General features: G+C 42.2%; 1 protein-coding gene across 4 annotated transcripts in view; it reads left to right on the top strand.

Moving 5' to 3' along the window:
- The window catches only part of ube2kb (ubiquitin-conjugating enzyme E2Kb (UBC1 homolog, yeast)), an 89,395-nt gene that overhangs the window by 53,489 nt on the left and 23,527 nt on the right, over window positions 1-12,379 (top strand). For all 4 annotated transcript variants that reach the window (XM_068036551.1, XM_068036571.1, XM_068036561.1 and 1 more), the window contains one exon: window positions 2,324-2,406. In XM_068036551.1, coding sequence (XP_067892652.1) covers window positions 2,324-2,406 — 83 coding nt within the window. The remainder of the gene's footprint in view (window positions 1-2,323; window positions 2,407-12,379) is intronic.

The following is a 12,379-nucleotide window of genomic DNA, read 5'->3' as shown; positions in this document are numbered from 1 at the left end:
AGGTATATCTTCCTATTAGCTTTTTGGTCAACTGTGAGGTGCGCGTCAGGGTTTTGCCATGGCAAATATGCAATCCATATCTATAGCTGATTAGGAGATGCCGCAGTGGTTCTGGAAGGGACAGCTGCTGTCATGTCTTGACAAGGTGGATGTGGAAAGGATGTTTCCTCTTGTGGGTGAGTCCAGAACAAGGGGCACTGTTATAAAATTAGGGGTCACCTTTTTAGGACAGAGATGAGGAGAAATTTTTTTCTGAGGGTTGTGCGACTTTGGAACTCTGCCTCAGAAGGTGGTGGAGGTGGGCTCATTGAATATTTTTAAGGCGGAGATAGATTGATTCCCTTGTCCAACAAGAATCTAAGATTTTTGGGGGTAGATGGGAGTGTGGAATTCGAAACACAAGCAGATCAGCCATGATCTTAAATGACGGAGCAGGCTCGATGGGCCGAATGACCTACTTCTGCCCCTAATTTGTACATATGTTTGTACGTTATCGAGTTGGTGAAACCTTTTAGTTTAATAAAATGCATTTAGCAGCCTTAAAATGTCCTGTTTGGCTTAAGCAAAGTAGGGTGGCGAGTAGAATTATGTAATCTGTTGAGTTGACTATTGTAGCATTCATTTGTAACCAGTGAAAGTAAATTCTGTATCAGTGAGTGAAGTACAGCTTTTTGGTTGAGTTGTAATTTTTTTTTAATGCTTGTTATGCAAACACTGTTTTATTTTGGAAAATCATTCTTTTCACCAGTGTGAAATCTAACAACCATGTTAGAAATATTGGGCTGATTTTCCTAGCCCCTGTGGTGATGGAGTTAGTGGGAGGGGGAGTAGTATTGGGACAACACATTCCCGTCGTTGGGGAACTTTGAGGGTCGGGCTGGTAACAGAATTGGCTGCCTGCTGCACAGAGGCAGGCAGCTAATTAGGGTGGTTAAGGCTCTAATTAGGAGTGATTTTCTGGTGTTGACGGAACTTTCCCACCAGCAGAGCGGCACCCTGCTGTGTGTGGAGACTGCCAACTCATTGGAGGCAACCTTGCAGCAGGCCACGGAGCCATCGGAGCCAGAGGCTCCATGCCCTAATGATGGGACCGTCGATGAAAAACTACAATTGCGGCCGTGTCTGTTCCTGCAGAGGGGTTTCCCCTCTATCCCGATTTTCCTACTGGCTTTGGCAGTCTTCATTTTCTGTATTCTGTGCAGTCCAGCGAGAGTGCCTCCACGTTGAGGTTCCCTCACATCCGCGACCTGCCTCAGCAGCACCCTTTTTGCCCAGTGGAGCTGGACGGCGAGCGTGGAGGCAGCTAGTTAGGAGGCCGCTTCCCAGAAGATTGAGACCCTGATCTCGCTGCTGACAAATGCAGACTCTGGGCCTCCATTTGGTCCTGACATCAGGGTCCTGAAGCTTACAGGAAAATCCAGCCCATCATCTTTGCATGTAGAATGAGTTTATTATCACCCCAAGTGCCAATTACAAACCAGGGTTTTTTGGTAACACAAAAGCCTAAGAACAGTTGCTACATCACTAATTTTTTAACTAGAGTACCAGAGGCAATTTGAGTCATCTGGTGTAGTTTGTAGAAATTTATAAAGTACTCTATTATAGTTAACTATGTGAATTAACCTGTGGGTAACAAGAGTTGTCACCCACTCTCGACAAATATTTGAGATTCAAGACCTTCATATACTTGTGAATGTTCGATAATCAGAAAACTTGGCATAAAGATTGTTTAATAATTACTTAACATACTGTTGGGATAATTGCAAGCACTGTAGGTATTGACCTCTTTCCCCACAATGCAGAAAGTTGATATTGTAGGGGAAGGTAGTATAGTGGTAATGGTACTGGACCAGTAATCCAGGGACATTGTGTTCAAATCCCACCATGGCAGCTAGGAGAATTTAAATTCAATTAATTAATTAAATCTGTATTGAAATGCTAGTATCATTAATAATGAACAAGAAACTTCCAGACTATCGTAAACACCCATCTGATTCACTAATATCCTACAGGGGAGGAAATCTGTTGCTCTTACCCAGTCTGACCTGCACATGACTCCAGACCCACAACAATGTGGTTGACTCTTAACTGCTCTCTGAAATGACCTAGTACATCACTCAGTTTCATCACCATTTAGGGATTGGCAATAAATGCTCACACCCCAAGAACGAGTTAAAAAACAAAACCTAGAATCTTGCTAGGTTAATAATTCTTCAGTTGTGTTCAAAAAAAATATTTTGCATTTTTCTATGATGCCATAGGAATTGGCTTTTGTTTTACAATTTTCTATTAAACATTAATAAGAATGATTCTATCTTTTCAGGTTCGGTTTATTACAAAAATTTGGCATCCAAATATTAGTTCAGTAACAGGAGCCATTTGTTTGGATATTCTGAAAGATCAATGGTAAGTTTGATTGCCTTTGTTCTTGTATTGCATACAATCTCTGACCTTTCTAAATTATTAGGTAGTAGTCTGTATTGCGTTTGTGGCTTTTTGATGCATGCTTTATGGCACTGTATTTTTAGTTTTAAAATCTGTAATGAACTACATGATTTTTCCAAATTGAATCAATCGTTTTGTATGATTTGACTACAGATGAACAGTATGTAGGATCCAATTATATCACTGTAAAATTCTGCCCCATATGATACATTCATATAAAATAAGAAAATACTCTGACTTTCACTGTGTAGGCATTGAGGATTGCCCTTCATAAAATCATAGCACAGAAGGAGGCTGTTGGGCCCATCATCTCTGTGCCAACTCTCTTGACAGAGCTTGTCCCACCGCCTGCTTTTACCCCATAGCCCCTAAAAGTTACTATTCTTCTTCCTCCATCGCCTTTTATGTAGTACATTCGAGATCATCATAACTGCTGCGTTTTATTTTGAAAAACTTTCTCTGTATTTGCCCCCTGGATTTTTTGCTATTTATCTTAAATCTGTGTCAGTGGAAACAGTTTCTCCTTACCTACTCTACCAAAACCTTTCATAATCAAATCTCTCCTTCTCATTTCTCCTCTAAGGAGAACAATCTCAGCTTCTCTAGACTCGCATCCCTTATTCCTGGTACCATTCTAGTAAATCTCCTCTGTACCTTTTTCAAGGCTTTGACAACCAAATGGCTTTGCATTGCTATTTTTATTGTCTCCTCTTCTGGCAATGAAAAGTCTCTGAATCAACAGTAACTACAGTCCTTTATGTAATGTTGCTGCAATAAAGCAGTAACTTTTATTGCACTGTTGCACTGTAGCCATTGCTTTACTACTGTAGAACAAATATTTGTATAGAATGTTCTCTGGACCAATTTTGCTGCCCTGGTATTTTCTCTTCTATTGTGATGTTTATGCTGATGTATAAACTCCTAGAAGTAGTTGGCTTACCTATTCTGACTGATCAGAATTTGTTCTATGCTGCATTTGTATCCCAGCTACCAATCTAAAACCATTGGTTGCAGTATGTAGTATCCAGTTCACATGGCCTGGGTGGAACTCTGATGCCCAGAAGGGAGCTCTTCTGTTGTACCATTGCATGCATGCATAGAGTTCCTCTCCCTAGTAATTACAATTTTTAAGTGTTTCCAGGAACTTCTGTCTGTCTTGTCTAAACTTTTAAATTAATTGAAGGTAAGTTTAGAAAATGTCCAAGAGATTCATAGAGCACACTGAGCACTTAAAAAAAACTGGCTTGGCACTACACAGAAGTTGCATTCCATGGAGTTTCAAATATAAGCAATGTGAGACTACCCCTTCACAGCACCTCTTTTCACAGTTTAGGTTCGTCTGCATCACAACTCCACATTTATATTGCAATTTAACATGGGTGTGAACCATTTTGCAGCAATGTCAAATATGCTTCTGTAGTTGACTGAGTTTCACAATCTCTTCCTTTTGTTATGCTGATCACTTTTAATGTTATCGTATAGTTAAAAGTCTCAAAGCTTTTATGATTTGCTAACCAAGTTTTTGTACCAATATACACATATGAAGTGTTTTAAATTGGAGAAATAACTGAAGCTATTGTGAAATGTACTTTACAGAAATGAAGTAACTTTAGGGTTATGGTAGTATTATGGAGTAATCAATAGTGTATTTTTTTATTTTCCTAAGTATTTAATATCAGCTTTCTCACTTCAACTGTTCAAAATATAGCATATGAATTATCTCTGAATACCTCAGTAATGGTGAAAAGTAGCAATTATATAGAAATCATGAAAAGGAACATTACATAGTTCCTGTAGGAACTTTTTTTTCCTCCCGTGTACATCCATTTAGTAGGTAGTTCCCTTAAATTTGCTGTTCATGAGAATCCGAATTTCTCTCTTTATCGAATCTGCAATTTTTTTGTGCCTTCCATCATCGCTGAAGGAGGATTATGAAGGGTAGGAAGAAAGAGATAAATTAATGCTTTGTAAAATCTACGCCTTCAGATGTTTTCTTGTTGACTTTGAGCTGGTGTACTCCAGCCAAATGCAGGTGCCCTGGGTTCATTTGGTCTGGTTGATTTTAACTTTAGGATTAAATTATATAATTCTCTCTGCTGCAGTCAGAGGGGGTGAAAAGAAATTCTATCTGTAATCCCTGTTCTTGATGTATTCCCCATAATCATTGATCACTTGTCTGTTCTGTGTTCATCAGAAAGAACTCTCATCTTTTAATCTAAGTGTTTTCTACCTGGCGGCCCTTTTCCCCTTTAGTCAAATTTTTTTTCTGACGCCACAGTTATTTCTTTTCCCACACCTCCCCACCCAACCACCTTCTCTCCGATGTTGCAATTTGGTATCTTCGGTCCTTTGGATCTTGCTGCCTTGATCCACATGTTGGATAACTATCCATTCTGTAGCTTACTAGTAGGACACAGTTGTACCCCTGAATTTCACGCTGTTTCCCCCCCCCCCCCCCCCTAAAGTTTACACTTCAAACTGTAGGTATTTAATACTCCTGACTACCTTTTGAAATTGAATATTATGGACTGGGAGGAGGATAGTGATAGACTTCAAGAAGACATAACAGACTTGTGGAATGGGCGGACACATGCAGAAATTAATGCAGACAAGTGTTTTGGTAGGAAGAACGAGGAAAGGCAATATAAAATAAAGGTACAATTCTAAACGGGGTGCAGGAGCAGAGGGGGGAGTATGTGCACAAATCATTAAGGGTGGCAGAGTAGGTTGTGAAAGTGACTAATATGCATACGGGATCCTGGGCTTTATAAATAGAGGCATAGAGTACAAAAACAAAGAAGTTATGGCGAACCTTTATAAAACACTGGTTTGACCTGAACTGGAATATTGTGTCCAATTCCGGGCACTACATTTTAGGAAGGATGTGAGGGCATTGGAGAGAGCGTAGAAAAGATTTACAAAAATGGTTCCAGGGATGAGGGACTTCTGTTACAAGGATAGATTGGAGAAGCATCTGGGATTAACATCTTTGAAAGTTGTTAAATCACCAGGGCCGGATGAACTGTACCCCAGGCTGTTAAAAGAAGCAAGAGAGGAAATAGCAGAAGGTTTGAACATCTTTTTCCAGTCCTCACTGGATACAGGTGTAGTGCCGGAGGACTAGAGAACTACTAACGCCGTACTTCTGTTCAAAAAGGGAGCGAAGGATAGACCGAATAATTACAGGCCAGTCAGTCTAACCTCAGTAGTGGGCAAATTATTGGAATCTATTCTGAAAACTGTCACTTGGAAAGGTACAGGTTAATCAAGGGTAGTCAGCATGGATTTGTTAAGGGAAGATCTTGTTTGACCAACTTGATCGAATTTTTTGAAGAAATAACAAGGAAGATAGATGAGGGTAGTGCAGTTGATGTGGTCTACATGGACTTTAGCAAGGCATTTGACAAGATCCCACATGGCAGACTGGTTTAAAAAAAAAAAGTAAATCTTATGGGATCCAGGGAAATGCAGAATGGTGGATACAAAATTGGCTCAGTGGCAGGAAACAAAGTGTAATTGACAGGTGTTTTAGCGACTGGAGAGCTGTTTCCAGTGCCGTTCCGCAGGACTCCGTACTGGGTTTCCTGCTTTTTGTGGTATAAACGATTTAGACGTAAATGTAGGGGGCATGATCAAGAAGTTTGCAGACGACACAAAGATTGGCCCTGTGGTAGATAGCGAGGAGGACAGCTGTAGGAAGATATTGATGGTCTGATCAGATGGGCAGAAAAGTGGCAAATGGAATTCAACCTGGAGAAGTGTGAGTTGATGCATTTGGGGAGGTCAAACAAGGCAAAGGAATACTGAAGTGTAGAGGAAGAGAGGGACCTTGGAGTGAATGTCCACAAATCCCTGAAGGTAGCAGGAAAGGTTGATAAGGTGGTTAAGAAGGCATATGGATTTCGTTCCTTTATTAGCCGAAGTATAGAATATAAGAACAGCGAGGTTATGCTGGAACTGTATAACACATTGGTTAGGCCACAACATGAGTACTGTGTGCAGTTCTCATTACAGAAAGGATGTAATTGCACTAGAGAGGGTACAGAGGAGATTTGCGAGGATGTTGCCAGGACTGGAAAAATGCAGCTATGAGGAAAGATTGGACAGGCTGGTGCTGTTCTCCCTGGACCAGAGAAGGCTGAGGGGAGATCTGATTGAAATGTACAAAATTGTGAGCGGCCTGATAGTGAGGTGAAGGGCCTATTCACCTTAGCAGAGAGGTCAGTAACGAGGGGGCATTGATTTAAAGTGATTGGTAGAAGGATTAGAGGGGAGATGAGGAAAAACCTTTTCACCCAGAGGGTGATGGGGGCCTGGAACTCACTGCCTGAAAGGGTGGTTGAGGCAGAAACCCTCAACTCATTCAAAAGGAGTCTGGATATTCACCTCAAGTGCTGTAATCTGCAGGACTACGGACCAAATGCTGGAAGGTTGGATTAGAATAGATGGATAATTTTTTGGCCGACAAAGACACGATGGGCCAAGTGGCCTCTTTCTGTGCCTTAAACTTTCTATGATTCTAAGCTCGGGCTGTTAGAGAAGAGAAAGTTTAGAGGAGATTTGGTAGAGGTGTTTAAAATCATGAAGTCTCTAGACAGAGAAGATGGGGAGAAACTGTTCCTATTGGTGGAAGGGTTGTGAACCAGAGGACACTGATCTAAAGTGAGTGGCTAGAGAACCAGAAGCAGCATGAGGTAGAACTTTTTTATACAGTGAGTGGTTCCGATTTGGAATGCACTGACTGAATCTACCTTCAGCACACTCAATTGTGGCTTTCAAAAGGGAATTGGATAATTATCTGAAGAGAAGATTTCTAGGACTACGGGGGAAAAGGTGGGGGAGTGGAATTAGATGAGCTGCTCTGAGATGGCATGGACAAGATGGGCTGAATGGCTTCCTTGTGTGCTGTAACCATTCAATGAATCAGTTCTATTGTACGTTTTATTGACTACATCCTGTCTCAAATTAACATGTTGTTATGCTGATGGGATAGATCTCTATCTCAACCAGTTCTTATATGAAATGAATATGGGCTGTCCCAAATCTGTTCCTTGTGGGCATGGGGCCTACAGCATATGACGACCCACAGTTTGGTACATATCAACCCGAAGATTGTAACCATACTCCAGTAACAACATCAGGGAACGTAGAAAATGAAAATAATGTGTTGGTGCAGGAGTCCAAGTTGTGGTTCACAGACCTGGTTAAATACGCTAAAGATTTTGCATTAAGCATGTACTTTTTGATCTGGGTGACTTACATTGTAAAGTAAATATATGAATTCTTCCATTTTAGACTATTCCGAAAGGTTTTTAGGGCAACTTTTTTCATTCATTTATAAGATGAGCGTCACTGGCAAGGCCAGCATTTATTGCCCATCCATAATTGCCCTTGAGAAGGTGGTGGTGAGCTGCTACCTTGAACTGCTGCGGTCCATATGGTGAAGGTACTCCCACAGTGTTGTTAAGGCAGGAGTTTGAGGATTTTGATCCAGCAATGATGAAGGAATGATATAATTCCAAGCCTGTATGGTGTGTGACTTGGAAGAGAGCTTGCAAGTGGTGGTGTTCCCATGCACCTGCTGCTTTTGTCCTTCTAGCTGGTAGAGGTTGTGGGCTTTTGGGTGTTGTTGAAGAAGCCTTGTCAAATTGCTGCCATGCATCTTGTAGATGGTAGATACTGCTTCCATGGAGTGCCAATGATTGAAGGAATGAATGCTTAAGGTGGTGGATGGGGTGCCGATCAAGCAGACTGCTTTGTTCTGGATGGCGTTGAGCTTCTTGTGTTGTTGGAGCTGCACTCATCCAGGCAAGTTGAGAGTATTTCATCACACTCCGACTTGTGCCTTGTAGATGGTGGAAAGGCTCTGGGGAGTCAGTGGTGAGTCACTCACTGCAGAATTCCCAGCCTCTGACCTGCTCTTGTAGCCACAGTAATTATGTGACTGTCCTAGTTAAGTTTCTGGTCAGTGGTGACTCTCAGGATCTTGATGGGAGATTCAGTGATGGTAATACCTTTGAATGTCAAGCAGAGGCGGTTAGACTTTCTCTTGTGTTATGAAAGTGCCTCTTTTGTTAAATATATTTTTTGAGGATTCATTTTTGAAAGATTGAAGAAATGTTAACCTTTGGGGTTTTCAAAAGGGGGCGGGGGGCACGTAAAGGCCACTTGACAAAACAGTCCCTGGAAATGTTTTTTAAACAGGGCCACAGAGAGGTCATGTGAGGGAAAACGAGCCTTTCTGGGAAACCACTTGACTTCCAGCTCAATAAACAACAGAGAACTTTGGACACTTGGAGAAATTGTTTACAAAGAAGTATCAGGTCAAGATTGATGGAGGGCAAAAGGTTGACCTCCTGTTATCACTTTTGCTTTTGAATTGTTTCAAGTTGGGGTTGAACTGTATACAAAAGGGAGGGAACTTCCAAGGAGAGGAGAGAAGACCACAACCCAGCTCAGCTTTCCAGCACCCCTGTAAAAGACCGTAAGCCCACTGTCAACTCATCTCGTCTCCTGTCTTTGAAGAAAAGCCTGCTAAATTAATTCTCAACGCTGCCTGAAAAGAACTGTACTAAAAGATCCCAGTGACCCCTCTACGTGTACTCGGAGACTAGACTGTATGCCAGTTTTGGAACACAACATAGCTCATCTGTTTCTTCAAGAATGAGCGAATATTCAGCCCAAGTGGTTTTTCTGTCTGTAATAGAGCTCTAAAAACAAAAATCCCTTTATTTTTCTGGTTAACTGTGTGTATGTGTGTGCGTGCGCGGGGCTAAGGTAAAAAGGGAACTTTTATATTTCGATCTGTGTGCTTATGCTTTGCTTCGTTACTGGTTAAGACTTGTTTTATAATCTGATAATTCTGTTTATTAAAGAAACCTGGTTGGTGTGTTTTATTCAGGGATAAAAATAGAGCCTATGATTGACTGGTGAAAAAATCTAAATATATGTTGTGACCTTTGGAGAAGTGGAACTAGAATAAACAGTGCACTCCTCCTGCCTTGGTCGTAACACTTGTTGGATATGAACACGTCCTGGCACTTGAGTGACAAGTACCATTCACACCACACAACAGCCCAAGCCTGAATGATGTTCAGATTTTGCTGCATGCGGGTCCGAACTGCTTCATTATCTGAGGAGTTGCGAATGGAACTGAATGCTGTACAATCATCATTGACCATCCCCACTTCTGAGCTATGATGGAGGGAAGGTTATTGATGAAGTGGCTGAAGATGGTTGAGGTCCTGAGTAACTTCTGTTAGCAGTGTCTTGGGGTTGAGATGATTGGCCTGTAAAAACCAAAATCATTTTTCTTTGTGCCAGCCAGTGAAGAATGGGAGTCAGGGAGGAACATTGACTTCACTTTTACTAGGGCTCCTTGATGCCACACTCAGTCACATACTGCCTTGATGTCAAACACAGTCACTCTCACCTCACTTCTGGCATTCCGTTCCTTTGTCCTTTAGTGGACCAGAGCTGAGTTGTCCTGGCAAAATTCAAACTGCATTGGTGAACAGGGTATTGGCAAGTAAGGACCGCTTTATAGCACTCTTGATGACACATTCCATCACTTTTGTTAATGATTGAGAGAGACTCCAGGAGTGGTAATTGGCCAGCTTGGATTTGTTCTGTTTTTTGTGGACAGGACATACCTGGACAATTTTCCACTCTGATGGGTAGGTGCCAGTTTTGTAGCTGTGATGGAACAGTTTGGCTCGAGAGGTGACTAGTTCTAGAATACAGGACTTCACTACAGTTGGGATGTTGTCAGGTCACAGCTTTTCCTGTGTTCAGCCATGATGTTGCGGACCTCACCAGGAAGCTAGATGGATCATCCACTTGGCGCTTCTGGCTGAACATGATTACAAATGTTTCAGCTTTGTCTTTTGCACTCACCTGCTGGGCTCTGCCATCATTGAGGATATCAATGGAGTCCCCTTCTCCCGTTAGTTGTTTAATTGTCCACTACCATTCATGATTGGAGGTGACATGACTGCAGAGCTTTGATCTGATCTGTTGGTTGTGCCCTGTTTAGCATGTATGTACCTTCAACAGGTTGGTCCCTCATTTTTAGGTATGCCTGGTGCTGCTCCTGGCATGCTGTCCTACATTCTTCCTTGAACCAGTGTTGGTTCCCTGCTTTGATGGTAATGGTGGATTGAGGGATGTACTGGGCCATGAGGTTACAGATTGTGGTGGAATACAATTGTGCTGCTGCTGATGGCCCACAGCACCTCATGGATGCCCAGTTTTGAGCTACTAGATCTCTTCTGAATCTATCCCTTTTAGCACAGTGGTAGTGCCACACTAAATGATGGAAGATGTTCTCTGTGTGAAGATTGGACTTACCACCACAAGGACTGTGTGCTGGTCACTCCAACCAAAACTGTCATGGACAAGTGCATTTGCAACAAATAGATTGAGGATGTAGTCAAGTAAGTTTTTCCCTCTTGTTGGTTCTCTCACCGCCTGTCAAAAGTCCAGTCTGGCAGCTATGTCCTTCAGGTCTCTGCAAGCTCAGTCAGTGGTGGTGCTACTGAGCCACTTTTGGCAATGGACATTGAAGTCCTCCACCCAGAGTACATTCTGTGCCCTTGTTACCCTCCGTGCTGCTTCCAGGTGATGTTCAACATGGAGGAGAGATGCATCAGCTGAGGGAGGTGGTCATCAGCTGGAGATTTCCTTGCCCAGGTTTGACTTAATGCTTTGAGACTTCATAGGGTGTGGAGCCAATGTTGAGGACTCCCAGGACCACTCACTCCTGACTGTATACTTCTGGTGGGTCTGTTTTGCTGGTGGAACAGGACGTAACTAGGGATGGTGATGGAGGAGTCTGCGATATTGGTTGAAAGGTATGATTCTGTATGACTGTGTCAGACTGTTTCTTGATTAGTCTGTGAGACAGCTCTCCCAACATTTTGGCATAAGTTCCAAGATGTTTGTGAGGAGGCCTTTGCAGGGTTGACTGGGCTGGGTATGCTTTTTGTGCTGTTGGAATCTGGTGCCTAGGTCGATGCCGTTTGGTTCCTCCAGTTTTATTCCTGTTGTAGTTTCCATAGCTGTTTTGATACAATTGAGTGGCTTGCTAGGCCACTTCAGAGGGCAGTTAAGAGTCAACCACATGGTTATGGATCTGTAATCACATATATTGTGTAGATTATTAGTAAATGAATTAATTCATTGTCCAAAATCTAAAGGAAGGAGCTAGAATTTGTTTGCAGATACATGCCCCTTATGACCCAAGAAAAATACTGCCAGTGTGTCTGCCAGCTAATGTGATATTTTCTCTTCAGTTGCTATGTTTCATTTTCTACTCTTGGCAAGTTTCATCCATCCCTGTTCCTATTGCAGCTGTTAGCTCCCTTTTTTCACACCCGCCTTGCGCCCCCCCCCCTCCCCCACCCCCGTTATAGAATGGACCCCTGGATAATTTTCCCCTTTAATTTGTGAAGTGTACCTTCTGCAGCTAAAGTAGTGGAGACTGAGGATTGAACTTGGGAAGTTCTTGGTCTGCATTGCTGAGATATTCGCTGGATAAACCTGCAGCCACTGGAGAAGCCAATTTTTTATCTTAATTAAGTGAAGGACAAAGTGTTTTTAATCAGATGTTTTCAGGCCTGTTGCTGTTCAGAATTAGAACAATTTGTAATAGTTAAGATTGGGTGCTGTCCCTTAAGAGCCCATCTTCATAGGCTTTCTTTTTAAAAAGAACTGTCCCACATGGGGTTAAGTGCTGAATATATGTGCACAGTGAGCTGACTGTAGTCATTGCTGTAGATGCTGTGAATCAGTCAGTTGTACTTTGATAATGATGGTTGGGGAGGGTGTAGGGGTAGAGGAAGAAGAGGAGAGAATGACACATCTGCCAGAGATGTGGAGAACTTGAGATATATGGAATTGGAACTCTGATATCAGGGCTGTGTATACTGCTTTT

Source organism: Heterodontus francisci, chromosome 1 (genome assembly GCF_036365525.1).
Source record: "Heterodontus francisci isolate sHetFra1 chromosome 1, sHetFra1.hap1, whole genome shotgun sequence".
Lineage (NCBI taxonomy): Eukaryota > Metazoa > Chordata > Chondrichthyes > Heterodontiformes > Heterodontidae > Heterodontus > Heterodontus francisci.
The sequence above is the reverse complement of the archived record's forward strand: the minus strand, read 5'-3'. Positions and strand labels throughout refer to the sequence as shown.